Genomic DNA, 15,672 nt, shown 5'->3' with positions numbered 1-15,672 from the left:
ATTTGTGCTAGAATGTTATCAAATGTTCTGAACTAGGGTGCTCTGGGCTTCTGTAGGTTTTGATGAGCTTGTTCTGTAGTGTTTATCTGTCTGTTGGTTTTTTAATTTTATTTTATGCTGTACCCTTCCCTGGTATCTGTACTAGGAAAGGCAGGCTGTGCATCTTTTTAATGTTCATGTGTGCATGTCTTATAAATTGTTTTTGAAAATTTGATCCTGAAAATTGTACAAAGGTGAATTTTGCTACAGCTTTGTATAGTAGTTTTGCTAAGTTTTTGCCCTGTTTCATCCTGTTGGAAACTTCTGGGACATAGCTCTCGCAGAAGCTGAATCTTAATGGTTCTGTCTGGACGAGACTTTGATGTCTAGGAAACATTATTTTGATCCTGCCTATGGGCTTTTTCCCAAAGTCAATAAATATATGTCTTTCCATGGTGACATATTTTCCCCTTTATTGAACAAGCTCAAAAGCATTACTGCTCCATACGGAAGTGCATAAATATAGACCTTAGAAGTTACTCCATTCATGAGGCAAAACAACTACTCATTCCATGATGAAAAGATAGCTTTTGTTTGAGTCAGCCTGTATAGACAATTGGCTACTATGTACAGAAGTGATGTGCTCAGTTTCAATATTCCTCCTTGTTGCTTCCAAGGGAATATAACAGGTTTGGATTGGGGGGAACAGTGATGGGACCAAATGCACAGAGCAGCAAAAGATTCTTCGAGCCTAGGGGTAGCCAATGTGGTGCCCTGCAGATGTTGTTTGGACTTCAGCTTCCATCAGCCCCAGCCAGCATGGCCCATGTTCAGGGATGATGGTAATTGTAGTCCAGCAACATCTGGAGGGCACCACGTTGACTAGTCCTGATGTAGCCCAACTCAAAGGGCAAGTGAAGACATTTAAGTTTTTAAGCAACCTAGGTCCAAGATAGAAGATGGTCCATCTCCCAAATAAGCCAGTCTGTCGATTTAAGATCTTCTCCCAAAGTAGGTATTGGGAACCTTTGGCCCTCCAGATGTTGCTGAGCTACAACTCCCAGCAGCGCAGCAAGTATGGCCAATGGTGAGGGATGATGGGAGTAGTTCAGCAATGTCTAGAGAGCTAAAGATACTTCACCCTTGCTCAAAAGCTAGAGAAAGGGAATCAGTGGCTCTCCAGATGTTGCAGAATTGGCCTGCAGCAACATAAGGCCCCAGCTTCCCCATCTCTGCAGCGCAGCTTCTCATGCCCCTGTCGGCCCAAGCTCCAGTGCAGGGACGGAAAACTTGTGAGCCTCCCGATCTTGTTGGACTCTAACTCCCATCAGCCTCAGCCAACACTGCCAACAGTCAGGGATGACAACAGTTGTAGTCCAACAACATCTAGAGGGCCACAGGTTCCCCATCCCTGCTCTAGCAGACACTAATGCAGAAGACAAAGAACATCTTTGGATTTAGTTTCACTGCTCTTAGGCAGCACTCGAGCCTGAAGTACAGAGCAGCCCTTGCAATCCAATGTGTTTCAGTCAGGGGCTTAACTTGTATTTGGATATTTTTTTACTGTGAAAGCCGATACTGGTGCATATATATATATATGATTTTCAGAGAATGCTTTTGCCAGTCTTATTGGAAAGGTCATCTTCTGGCTTATCCTTTAGAAGATGTAATTAAATTTCTTGGAACAAACAGATCTTTGCTGTACTACATTAGGGCCCAAATTTTCAATACTGTCTAGCGGTATGTCAAAAGAATTGCTAGTTGCTCCTGCTCAGCTGCCACTGGTGTTGAAGAATGCTTTCACAGAGAACAACCACAAATGCTAGGAACATGCGGCAAACATATGTGCAATTCCTTTCATTCAGGAAGCCAGACTAAATTAAGGGGCGGAAGGTAGAAATCAAACCAGGCACAACGTGGCTGTGTAATGGACATCTTGTCAAAATTCAAAGTCTCGTGTATTTTCTTGAGTAGTCTTTCCATATTTGGCCAATGGTCACCTGGACACACATCAAGGACAAGTGGCCTGTTGTTGCTTAAGATGCTGAATGAATAGATTTTATTTTGGCTTAACCTCGCACAAACCAAAAAGGAAATCAAGATGTAGAAAAGGTATCCTCAAAAGTTCCAGAAATTGAGCCCTGCAGAAACAGTGGAAAATAAGCGACATGGAAATGTAAATATCTAGTTGCTCCTGCTGCTCCTGCGTCAACACACATAGGAGGCTATGGTGCATAGACCTGCCAAGGCTACAGCTGCTGGTGCCTCTAGTTCCATGAGTATAGAGGAGAGTACTCTCTCTGTGTCAGATGACCTTCCAACTTACCTGCCCTAAGGCCATGCAGCAATAAGACTCAGCGCAACTTCAAAAACTACTATTCAAGGCCACAGTCAGACATACAGAATAAGGTGGCATCACACGCACCAAAAAAACCAAATAATAAAAAGAGGAATGCATCCTCAAAGGGCAGGTCACATATGCATAGATCCACATTTAGAAATAATTACCACAATTTAAATAGAAATACCTCTCACCCTAGCAGGGAAGGCTGTGACCTCCACAGTCAGAGACAGTATGTTTCTAAATACCAGTTCCCCTACCTGGAGATGCTGAGAATTGAAATTGGGACCTTCTGCATGCAAGGCAGATGTTCTACCACTGAGCTACAGCCCTTACCCTAAAGGAAAGTAGTCCAGGGTGTCCTTATGGCTGCCAGATCTCTGGCTTCAAATGAGCCAGCTGCTAGTCTGTCACACGCACACGCCCTTATCCCAAAGATACCTTTTCAGTTCAGATAGGCTTCTATGCTCCTTCTTTCAAGGTCTCTTTAGAGGAGGGGAAGTCAATGTGTTGCCCTCCAGATGTTGTTGGCAGGGGTGCAGTTTCTGGGGTCTCAGGGGGTCTTAGTCCTCTTACTTTTTGGGGAGCAGGGTCCCAGCAGGGTCTCTCTCTCCAGCATCCTACAAGCCAGTCAGCATGAAAGAGGAGTGTGTTAGCCACTGAGAATAATCTTTTAACATGCTTCCTTGTCTTTTCCTGCTGATTGGAGCCAGAGTGAAAGGAGGTGAGTCAGTCATTGAGAAGACTCTTCTCAGTAGCTAACACTCCCCTTTCATGCTTATTGGCTCTGTTGTGAGAGAAGCTATTATCAAGGATCACATTCTCAACCCAGCAAGGAAAAGGAGGAGTGGGTGTGACTGTGGCTATTATGAAGGGACCCTGTACTTCTGAATTTGCCACGACACTACTGGTTGTTGGACTCCAACTCACATCAGCCCTAGCCAGCATGGACAATGATCAAAGTCATTGATAGACACTCCTGTGCCACAGCAGATCCCAGCATTCTCCATTTTAAATTGACTCCTCCTCCATCTTTGTTGACCATCCCCGGTATCTAGCTTCAGGAAATGAGCTAAAAATGAAAACAAGAAACAGCTTGCTCCCCCAAACGTGTGTCAGCTGCTGGTAAGAGATCAAGGGTGCCAAGCAGACCTCAAAAAGGACCACAGGCTTTGCTAAGGAATATAACACAAATTCAAGTAACCATTTCCCCCCACTTAAACAAGTATTTTTAAGATATCAGCCACAGCCATTTGTTTCATAACATCTTTGACACACATGATGCTGCTTACCCAATTTAGAAAATATGCCTTGGCCAGACCTAAAAGGGAAAAAAGTATTGATTTCTATTTTTAAATTTGATAGTTTTATTTGTAATTAAAAATTGTTCAGTGGCTTTCATGATCCTTTGCAAGATGCCTTGGGAAAGGCTTTGCCCTGACAGGCAACACATAAGTATTTTAAATATAGAAATAACACAGATAATAGCTTCCTAGTTGCCTCATTTGTCTCCAAAAAAAGTTAGGAACATTTCACACAACCAGTTTTAAGACAGTGAAGTTAATCTGAGTTGACATCTTCAGGATACCTAGCCCTGGAAGCAAGAGCCAGGATGAAGTCAGGAGCCATAGCAGCAAGAGAGATCCAAAGCAGGTCAAGCAGATTATCAGTTTTCAAAGGTGGCAAGGTGAGGCATAGCCAGGAGTCTGTATGGCTGAGAAGAAGAAGCAAGCCTGAAGCAGCCAGGTGTTGATTGGCTCACCAGATCACCTGTTCTGGCTGTGCTGATGAGTCACAGCACCTCTCTCTGTCTGGCTGTTATCTGAACACAACAAAGATCAGGCCAACTGTTCCCTCTGCCTGGGAATTGCCCTGGTGTTGCAGAGAGGAAAACACCTGGGCCTTGTTACTAGAGTATCTGGTTGAAGTCCTCTCACATTCGGCTATTGAAAATGATCTGGCAGCTCTCTGGATTGTGACTCACTTCACCCTAGCTCAACTGAAGCTTTCCCTGGTCATGGCAAATCAACATTTAGGCACATAAGAACTAGCTTGGGAAACCAAACCTCATACTCTCTGTGCATATGCAATCAATGAGCCTCATTGTTTTCTAGGTAAGGTTGTCTAGCAGCCTTCCCAAACCTGGGACCCTCCAGATGTTTTGGATTACAGTCAGGTAGCATGGCCTGTGGTCAAGGATTATGGTAGTTGTAGGCTAAAATATCTGGAGGGCATCTGATTGGGGAAGAGCATCAGATTTGTAAGACTGCAGCCTAAGATGCACATCTGAGTAGTCCAGGTCATGTTTTGTTTTTTCTATCCCACTGGAAAGTGACAGGCTGCTTTTTGGATGATAGACTAATATGGCTATTTTCCCTCTTTCCCACCCCTTCTTCTCCTCCTCTAACTAGGAGAGTCTGCTAGCCTCATTATGGAAGAGCACAATGGCTCTGCAGAGAGTCCCCAGCTGAGCCAAGGACGGCACGTTGCCATTAAGTGTGGGTGGCTGAGGAAGCAAGGAGGCTTTGTGAAGACTTGGCACACACGCTGGTTTGTTCTTAAAGGGGAGCAGCTCTATTATTTCAAAGATGAGGATGAAACCAAACCTTTGGTAAGTGTAGATGATGGTTCAAGGTGGGTGACATGAGGGGGACAGAGAAAAGGGAGCTGAAGGGAAAAGGGACAGAATTCAACCAAGTTCAGCAACTCATTCTGAGCATCAGTCTATGCAGCTTTTATTTTTGGCAGATGCTTCAAGCACAAGGATGGCTACCAACGTGATTGTCGTTGCCTAATCTGCAAGCATTTGGCTTTGTGAGGGAGACAGGGCTGCCTCTCTCTTTTGGTTTGGCCAGCTCAGAACATGTTGGTCTACAACCCGATCAGAGAAGGGAGTTGGAAGTTTGCAACAAAACATCCCAGCACCACTTTAAAATGTTCTGGCTTGTTTAGGTAGTGAGGCACTGCCATAGGGCAGAAGATAAAATGAAATTTTGGACACATTTGAAATTTAACAAAATGTCAGCATTAAAATTGGCTTGGATTTGCTTTTGTTTAAAAAAAAATCAGCATTGAGGGATGATTTCAGAGAACTTTTCATTTTGTTGATCAGCGTTAATACTTCTACACATTTGGGATCATAATAGACCCCAAAGAGGTGCAAAAAAAAGTTATAAAATATGTTCCCCCAACCTGTGCCACTTTGTACTCCATGGATTCTTCTGGTATATCATTCCATTGTGTACAGTTTCTTTGCCTCTGTGGAGTCACTTTGCCTCAGCAGCCACTGCTGACTTTAGAGATCTTCCTTGTATAAACTATATTCCTGTACAACAAACATTTCATATATACTCTTTTGTCTTTTTTTAAAATTGAGACTACGTTGGTATCTATGACCCCAGGACTTCATTAGTTATGTGTTTTATCTAAGTATAGGAGGAGTAGGCAGTAATGTGAAGGATCTGTTTGCCAAAAAGCCAATGCTGATATCCAACGTTAGCCATACTCAAAGCAGACCCATTGAAATCAATGGGCATAGGTAACTTAAGTCCATTTGACTGACAGCACAACCATAGCAACATCTACTCAAAAGTAAGTCATATCCAATTCATTGGGGCTTGCTCCCAGGTAAGTGGGATTAGGATTGCAACCTCAATTGGATATTGCCCAATATTGCTATACCTTTCAAATAAGATTTATTGTCTTACATCTTGATAGTAAAATTCCAAAATCCAACAGCCTCATAATTAAGAGGATTTTTTCCTTACTGCTACTACTATTAATACTATGAAAAAAAGGTTGATATTGGCCTCAAGTCAAAGGCCTGAAACTATTCCTGAGCAAAAACGTTTTTTTTAAAAAAAGTGTAGTAACTTCTTTTGGAGTAAATGGTGTATGCATGTGCTGGTCCTTAGATAGTGGGCCATTTTTTATGAGTATACAGGGAAAGATTCTAAGGAATTCATGAAAGAGCTGAGCTGAGCCCAGAAGCCTTATTCTCCGCTAACTGGTCTGGAAGCCTGGACATCTACTCTGCTCCCTGGTTCTCTAGCAACTGTTGCCTTTGAGCTTTGCAAGCTATTCTTGCCATGAAATCAAGGATGTGGGACCTGTGGCCCTCCCAATGTTGCTGGATTCCAGCTCCCATCAGCCCCAGCCAGCATGGCCAATAGTCAGGAATGATTGAGGGGTCATTCAGGAACATCTGGAGAGTGACAGGTTCCACCTCCCTGTCCTCAATGAATCTTGCAATTTGGTATCACTTCCTCCATCTTGAAACATACAAAGGAGAGTGTGCACAGCTCTAGGGGGACTGCACTACCCCAAAGCTTTGCCCTCCTCCATAGTCAAGAACAATAGTGCTTTATTATTGCTAAGCGCAAGAGACTTTCCACATTTCATGTACTGTTTGTTGGTCAAAGAGGATCTCTCTCCTTCCTCTTGCTCTTGAAAGCTCTTGAGGACTGCTAAGGAAAATACAGGCGTGATCTGTTAAAGAAGCAGGTAAGCTTATAAATAGTGCTTCCTTGCTTGCTCCAGAGAGAAAGTGGGAAGAAAACTGCTAGTATAAAAAAGCAAATTAATGCAACGCGGTCACAAGTCAACTCAAGAATGACTGACATGTCATTAGATTGATTTCCAATTCATTTTTCTTTTTCCATATGGGAAATGATCCATTCTTTGTTAGTATCCTGGGCTGTCTTATATTCATGTATCCCTCCCAGAGGTTATTTGCATTTTGTCCATGTGCCAGCTTTGAAGGTCAAACATCCAGCCAAAGAGATCAACCAACATTCAACATCCCTCAGTTTCATAATGCAACTGTTGTTTGACTGCCGTTGGCTAGTAGGCATTTCCCACTTGCTGCTTTGTTTTCGAGTGAAACCGACATTTTCCCCAGCATGTCTGGGTAGCCAGTGTCCCATGCTGTGCCGCAATGCATTCTTGTGGTCATTTCTAAAATGCTTGCAGACTGAATGCTCACACAGAGTTTTTGCATTTAGTTAAGAAAAGGACTATAAAGGAACAAAGGCTGCTGGCATGAAGGATGTCTCTAATGTAGGTCTGGGTCACATACATGTGAACAGCCATTTTGTTTCTTTGCTGCGTCATCAGTAGTTGATGGCAGGGTGGGGCAACAGTGCCCACCTGACCTCTGGTCGCCCACACCGGTGCTGCACAGCAGGAGGGGGAGGGGGAAGGTCGTGGCAAGGCTGTTGTGGTGCAAACACACCAATGGAAGCATTGGATTGGCTCTGCGTTGTGGTGGCCTTGCCGCCACCTCGCCCATCTCCATCTCCATCCTGGTATGCAGCAACCACATCAGCAACCAGAGGTGAGGTGAGCTCCTCTGCCCCAACCTGATGTAGACCAGCAACTGCAGGGCAAAATGTTACTGTGAACCTTTCCCAGCTGCCACTATTTTATTTATTTATTCATAAGATTACATAACTGCCCTTAGGAATGGAAGGAGCCATCAGGCGTTGTCCTCTCCGTTTCTTATTTTTCCCATCTTCAATTCAGTTCTCCCCATTTCTGCAGTGATTTGCATTTTTAAAAAACTCATGAAAATTCACCAGCGTTTTTCTGTAAATCTCTCCTAATAAACACATTTTTGTAGGCGGTTTTGACAAATGTATTACATGTTTGCAAGCGATTTCCCATCATATAATGCATTTTTGTATGTTATCTTCACTAATTCATTTGTTTTTATGCACACTTTCCGCTAACATATGGATTTTTGTAAAACATTGTTCGGTTGAAAAACTGTACTGAAAAATTCAGGTAAGTGTGGATTTCAAAGGATGGCTATGTTTCGGTTCTCATCTTATTTTGGAAAGTGGGAATTTGATAGATTCAGCTTTAAATGTGAACTGAATCAAATTTCTCTCCCATTCCTATTTGCCCTTCACTGTAAGGTTCCAGAGTAGGATACAGCAATACAATCATACCATTAACAAACGGAAGTAAAATGGTTTGGATGTACAATTATAAAAACAAGTAAAGCAATTCCAGTACAGTGTAGATTAAATGAAACAGAAGAGGGGGCCCTACAAAAATACATTAACTTTCAAAAAGGTGCATCTTTAGCATGGGATGGAATGTATATCATAAAAATGCTAGACACACCATGACTTTTAGCATTTTGGGGCTGCCACAGGGAAAGCTCTGTCCCTGGCTGCCATTCTCCACACTTCTGAGTGTGGCAAGAAAGCCCTCTCTGCTGATCTAAACACCCAAGAGGGTCTGTAGGGATAAAGGTAGTCTTTCAGATAGTTACAGGAATGCCTGTGGCTTGTCACTTGGTATCTGGCATGAACACAATTCAGACTGAGTCTGAATTTACTTCCTTGAAAGGTTGCCACACAGAGGAAGGTCAGAATCTCTTCTTGATCATCCTAGAGTGCAAGACAGGGAATAATGGGCTCAAGTTCTAGGAAGCCAGATTTCAGCTAAACATCAGGAAAAACCTCCTAATTGTTAGAGCAGTGACAATGGAACAAATTACCTAGGAGGTGGTGGGCTCTCCAACACTGGAGGCATTCAAGTGGCAGCTGGACAGCCATCTGTTGGATATACTTTAAGATGGATTCCTGCATTGAGCGGGGGGTTGGACTCAATGGCCATATAGGCCCCTTCCAATTCTACTGTTCTATGATTCCTTTTAAACTTATTCTATCCCAAACTTAAGTGATGTTATCAGAAACACAAGGCTTTAAGGCCTCCCCTCCTCCTAGTCCATACACGAGCAGTTGCCTCCAACTGGAGGATGTTGTTGATGATGATTATGATGCTCTTCACCAGTAGGTCCCAGGGTGGGCCACAGAAATTTAAAATACAGTATAAGTTCCCCAAACATCTCATGATCCTGCTCATTGCCCCCTTTCCTTTTCCATTTATCTGGTAGGAACAGCAACAAGAAAAGATTGATTAGGTCCAAATGCTATCCCTGCAGCATCCAGAGTGTGAGGATTGCAAGAAATAATAGCAACCCAAGAGTCTGATGAGGGGACTACAATTTCCAGCAATCCTAACACCCAGGCTGCTGCAGAGCATGTTTTTTTTATATAATTTGGTGAGAAGGGGGGTGTAGTTTTTCAGGGCTTAATAAGAACTCCGAACTCTTGGGATACTACAAAACTCAGTGATCGTGACACCTGCAATGCTGCTCAGGGTTTATAAAAGGTAGGGTTGCCATATTCCAGTTCCACAAATCCGGGCAGGTTAATTTGCATATTATGCAAATTATTTGCATATTATTTGCATATTATGCAAATATTTGCATATTAATATTTGGATTGTCCAGTTGTTTTGTTTTTGTGCCTAGGAATTACCACCAAAAACTGGGGAAAGATGTGAGAAATCTTTTTTTTTAAAGCAACATTTTCAGCCTTATATGCCTAGACTCTAGTTTCCAACACTATGGAGTATTTATTGATTGATTAAGAGAATTTATATCCTGCCCTTTTGCTGTTAAAAACAGAGCTCAGCACAGCTTACAAATATAATAAAAACAATAAAAATACACAATCAATATAAAAACATAATAAAAACATAAAATAGCAACAAACATAAAGTAAGTCAGGGCAGCAGCACGGTTAACCATAACATATACAATATATTTCAGAGATGTGGTGGGTGGAGAAAAAGAAGCCAAAATGTTAGGAAAAGGAGTCTTTCACACCACATGCTCGGTTCCAAATACTGTTGCAGCAAGTTTTACAAGTTCCTCCAGTATTCCACTGGTGCAGACACTCAGACATTCAAAGTATCTGTATGTTTCTTAGGTTTTATAAAAGCAGAGCTTTGCTTAACTCAAAATTTCTCAACCACATCTACACAGGTTCCACCTCCATACTCAAAATGAAACTGGGCCTGGAAGTGTGCAACAACCCCACACATACCTTGCTAATTAGATGACCAATGCCAGGATGTCTGTCTTATCGACTACTCTCCTGCTCCCCTACACACACCGGGCATCATGAAAGACCCAGTCCTCAGAAAGAAAATAAATATCTGGTCCTCTTCAAAGTATTGATAAGCCTCTTGTTTTAATTGAAATAATAATTATAAATTCTTGTTCTTATCACTAATGGGAGTTAATTATCTTGTATATGCTGCTGTTGCTTCTATGGCTGTAACCGAGTGTTAAAGATAAGTGAAATGCAAATAGGAAAAAAAAACACAGAAGGCAGTAACACTTTCCTAAATGTTATACCATACCAACCACAACAAGATTCCTATGAGTAAGGCAAAAAACTAAGCATCTCACAACCAGTCAGGATTCCTAACCAAAAACCAAAAATATGATAAATGAAGAAATATGTATATAAGCATGACTATCAAATATATTTATTATTTACACAAACTGTAAAGATATTTATAGTGCAATCCTAAGTTTATTTATTCAGAAGCAAGTCCCAGCGTATTCAGTGGGGCTTACTCAAACAGGGACAAAACTGCAACCTCAAGTGATAAGCAACTTCATTCACACAACCCAAAATTCCGAATCATGCCACTTTACGCTGTTTTGCAACTGTTTATACTTGTTTTATGGTCATTGGATTTTAAATGGCTTTATTTCTTGTTGTGAGCTGCATTGGTTTCCAACCCTACCTCACAGGGGTGTTGGCAAGACTCCATACACGCACACGCACACACAGCAGATGTATAAATACATACAGCCCATATAATAGTTTATTGTCAAACCAGTTGGTCATTGCAGAAAAACCAGTATTAGTTTTTTAAAAAATCAGTATTACTTTCCTACAGAATAAAAACTGTAATACCTATGTAAGCCCTGCCTACTTGCTTTAAAATTGGACTGGAGACAGAAAGAGTTTGAACACAAACATAATTCTTTTTTACATTCACTCCAAAGTCCCATTGATCTTCAGCACATTCATAACCATGTCTACTCAAAGTAAGTCCTATTGAATTAAATGGGATTTACTTTGGGCATATGGGATTAGCATTGCTTTTACAAAAAGCAAGTATTGGGAAGGTTTTCAAAACACTGCCCAAGCTCTGACTCCTGCACACAAGAGGAAAAAAAAACTGAAATGTATATACTTACCCAATTTATGAGATTTTCAGATAAACGGGGGTGGGTGGGTGAAACCACCATTTTGTTTTCTAGACACTAGGTCAATGAAACTGAAACACAATCCCTGATTGGCTGCAATGCTGAACGGGCGGGGTTAAAGCTACAAACTGCTATAGTACAATACTGTTTAAAGAAAGATTTAACAGTCGAGGGGGTGGCTGACGTTTTTATCTATATCTCGAGAACCGGACCACCTAGAAACTTAATTTTTTAAAAAAATTAAAGCTGAGAATCCGGGCCACGTAAGGGGCTAGCCGGGTGCCGGGTGGCATGCATAGAATCCAGGTAAAACCTGGCTATCCGGGCAATATGGCAACCCTAATAAAAGGTTGCCACAATAACTCTTCCTCTCAGTGCCACTGCTGCTGCTAAGTAAATGCCAGTGGTGCATGGGATCGAACAATTTATACATGGAGCCCTAACTTCAGTGAAGTTTGGGCTTGGCTTGTGGTTAACTTGGAAGTTCCAAGTGCCATCATTTCTGAACTCCACATTATCCTGTCTGGGCATTGAGACATTCCAGGGAGGTCGAGTTATTTGCATATTGTCTTTGGGAACCATACAGACCTAGGTAACAGCTGAGTTTTGTTGTTCCAGAGATGGAGAATCAGCCATCATTATGATTCTTCCCAGTAGGCCTTGGTGCAAACTGATACCTGCCCTTTGCCTAAAAGAGCCTCATTTTAATGTCTGCTGCCTCCTCCCACATTCTACTTTCAGAGTCTTACCAGATACAGACTCACAGTATTATCAGCAGCATCATTTCATTCTTCTATTTATCCTAATGGAAGAGTTCTGGAGAACTTGAACATTTGCATACAACGTTTGTGATATTTTAGGATAGGATAATTGTTTTCAGATATAGGAAAGGTTATACATTGTAATAAATAAAACTTAAGGTGCATTCAACAGAAATCAGGTCTAATGAATCCGTGTTCTGGCACTTCAGAACTGGAGCATATTGTTGAGTCATGTAGTCTGTGGGGCAGAAGGAGGGCAGAAGTATTTCCCACATGTGTGTTCATCCCTTGAATTTGCCTTACTTGATTACTCTGTACTTGATTCCAAAATTCATATTGGGGCAATGCCTTTATTAGGCCAACCAAAGTATCACCAAATAGTATGCAAGCTTTCAAGTTGCAAGCTATTCCGAGACATTTTGGTTGGCCTAATAAATGTATTGCCCTAACATGAATTTTAGAACTTTTCCCTCCTTATGGGCCAGCCCAGCTACCTTTTACTTTCAGTTCTCTGCAGTTCACCTGAAGTGGCTCCATGGAAAAGCTTTATACTTAAGGTGATATGTCTGCTGTAACTCTGGTGTTAGATCTATGATAGCTCACTGACATATGCAGGTGAACCCTTGGCATAGTACTCACGAAGTGATGAGCATATGTGATAGGCGCGCGTGAACCAGGCCTTGGTCTAATAATTTCCAGTGATGGAGAGTCCACCATTTTCTTTGACAATGTGCAATGGTTATATTTTTTCAAAACTTTTTCTCGCTTCAGTGTCCAGCCATAATACCTTTTAATGCTTACTTCTTCCGGAGGTTTTTAAAAGCCCCCCCCTTTGCACTTTTTAAAAAGTACTTCCTGAATTGGTTCAAAATCCAAAGCGCAGGAAGCAGAGTAATCTTGGACTCAGTTACAATTCATATTCAGTTGACAGTAGCATTAAAAGCACCCCAGGCTTAAATTTGGATGTGCACATAAAAATTGTGTGGCAAAGACTCTGAAGGGATGTTCAGTTCCAAATAGCTATGACTGTTACGATCCTTAAATGCTACATCCAAATCCTGCATTGGTGACTTGAGCCCACTGTTGATTAGAAGTACATAGTCTGCTCCTAAAATTAATCTGCAGTTCACCAGATGTCCTTATGTGAGAAGCCTACCTTTTAGATACAAAGCAGGTTTTACAAGCCCTTCATTCTGGCAAAATATGTACTTTCCATCTAATCTAATTTGCGTAAAAAATTCATTAGCAGACAAGTCCATTTAAGACATCTGTTAGGAGTTAATGGGGCACAACCACCAGAGTTCAGCTCAGTTTTAATTAAAATAATTTAAAATTTCTAATGGATCTGTAAAATAGAAATTAATGTGATAATTACATTAATTACATGAATCAAACTGGAGCTGGGTAGCTGGGGAAGCCCCTGGCAGCTCTTGTTATACAAAGGCAAAGGAAATAAGGTTTCTTACGGCCTAATTTATATACATTTATGGAGAAGTAAGCTCCACTGTGTGCAAATGGGGCTTACTGCCAGAAAAGACTACATCAGATTGCAGCCTAAGGGCTCAATTAGCCACAATGCTGGAGACCTGTAATTAGGATCTTCTGCATCCTGCGGGATGGGGGGGCTGCACTGGTTGAGGAGGGGGGAATTAACAATTTCTTCTCTGTGACACTTTTCTGGATTAAAATTGCCCTCTCTTTTAAAGAAGCTGCTGCTTGCCCATGGAGGGTTGTGGGGAGAGGAGAAACTTACATGTACCCATAAGATACTTGTGCATTTTCCTCCAAGGGGCAAACAGCTTCAGATGACAGTTTCAATTAGGAAAATCGCATGGAGAAAATTGATTACTCCCCCTTACACACATGCATGCACACACACATGCACGCTCACACTCACTCACACACACACACACACACAGCACCATGTAGTGGCGGCTGGTGGCTCCATGTCAGTGGGACAGTGGAATCCGCTCTGGGCTTTAATCCAAACTTTCAAGGAGCTATCCAAGATGCCGAAGTTTCAGCACTGTGGACAGCACCTTGAAAGTTCATACTAAAATCCAGAGCAGATTCCACTGCCCCACTGACATGGCACCACCAGCCACCATTGGCACCATGAGTCCTGGTCTTGCCACCACTACTACCACCACCATGGTGTTATTAGATTTTCTATTTAAAAAGTTGGAGGTTTATCATACAATCATATACAGGTCTAGAAGTAAAGTCCCTGAGCTCAATAGGACTTATTGCCAGGTAAGTGTGTATAAACACACAATGAGACTTGTGAGTAAGCATACATAAGGATTGTGCCACTTATCAATCCTACTGAGAAAGATCTAGTTGTCCTTAGCTCCAATTAGAAAAGGAAAATTTATTGACATGAAGTTAAAAGCTTATATATTCCATAATGTTTTAGCAGTTCAAAAACATGTTTGCCATCTTTCATTAATCATAGAATAGTAGAGTTGGAAGGGGCCCATAAGGCCATCGAGTCCAACCCCGTGCTCAAGGCAGGAATCCAGCTTAAAGTATATCCGACAAGTAGCTGTCCAGCTGCCTCTTGAACGCCTCCAGTGTTGGAGAAATTAGTGTGAGAGAAACAGCAAGTAATTAAGAGAATTACAGTGTGTTAACTGGTGGAAGTCCTGCAGAAATATATCAAATATATAAAAAACAAAAACATCCTCTAAAACATTCCATGTTTATTCTGGGTACTTTCCTTGCATCTGCCATTTTTCTTTATTTTAAAATCCTTGTGTCCAACTGAAATCTAATTTGGTAACCTGGTCTAGTTGCTTTTTCTCTCTCTTCCCAGAAGACTGTGGGTCAAATCTGAGTTTTTGAAAGCTGCCTTGTATGAAGCATGCAATGAGATCTTAAACCTATTTGCATTTTTGAAAGTTTAAAAAAAGTAGAGATAAGGTGGGAAACAGCTTGAGCTTAAAGTAACTTGTGCCTCGCTTCCATAACTGTAGTCCTCTAGCAGTGCACTTTCTTCTGGAGCTGGGTTCAGTCCAAGGGATGCATTCCTACATGGACGACCTTTGTGGGCTGCATGTCCAGGGGCAACAAAGTGAGCATGGCCAGAATCAAAAGGGGAAGGCAGAGCAACAAGCGTGAGTCTTGCCTTTGTACAGTTTACTACATTCCAGCCACATAAACATCAGCTGTTCTTACATCTCTCATCTCTCCATAATACATCTAGGAGAGTAAGCATATTCCACTTAGGCAAAAGCACATAAGGAGGGCCTACGGCAGGCCCTGCAAGAGGTGTGGCCCAAGGACCAGATATAAAGGCTTAGGGGGCCACATTTGGCCCCCAGGTCTGAGGTTCTGTAACCCCATTCTAGACCTTTCTCTTCAGGACTTATTTGCTAGCTTCCCTCATTGGGCTTTTCTTTCATGTCTGCAAAATATATGTTTGCTCAATTGCATTTGATCATTTCTTACGGCTTTTGCCTCTCTGTAGTGAGTTGTGTCCCTGTCCTCAGGAAGAGTGTACCTCA

The 15,672-nt window shown here is 41.9% G+C and overlaps 1 protein-coding gene across 4 annotated transcripts in view; it reads left to right on the top strand.

Moving 5' to 3' along the window:
• ARHGAP24 (Rho GTPase activating protein 24) overlaps window positions 1–15,672 on the top strand; it is a 492,834-nt gene that overhangs the window by 97,410 nt on the left and 379,752 nt on the right. For all 4 annotated transcript variants that reach the window (XM_061583119.1, XM_061583120.1, XM_061583121.1 and 1 more), the window contains one exon: window positions 4,732–4,931. In XM_061583119.1, coding sequence (XP_061439103.1) covers window positions 4,752–4,931 — 180 coding nt within the window. In that variant the 5' untranslated portion in view covers window positions 4,732–4,751. The remainder of the gene's footprint in view (window positions 1–4,731; window positions 4,932–15,672) is intronic.

Source organism: Rhineura floridana, chromosome 9 (assembly GCF_030035675.1).
Source record: "Rhineura floridana isolate rRhiFlo1 chromosome 9, rRhiFlo1.hap2, whole genome shotgun sequence".
NCBI classification, from domain to species: domain Eukaryota; kingdom Metazoa; phylum Chordata; class Lepidosauria; order Squamata; family Rhineuridae; genus Rhineura; species Rhineura floridana.
The sequence above is the reverse complement of the archived record's forward strand: the minus strand, read 5'-3'. Positions and strand labels throughout refer to the sequence as shown.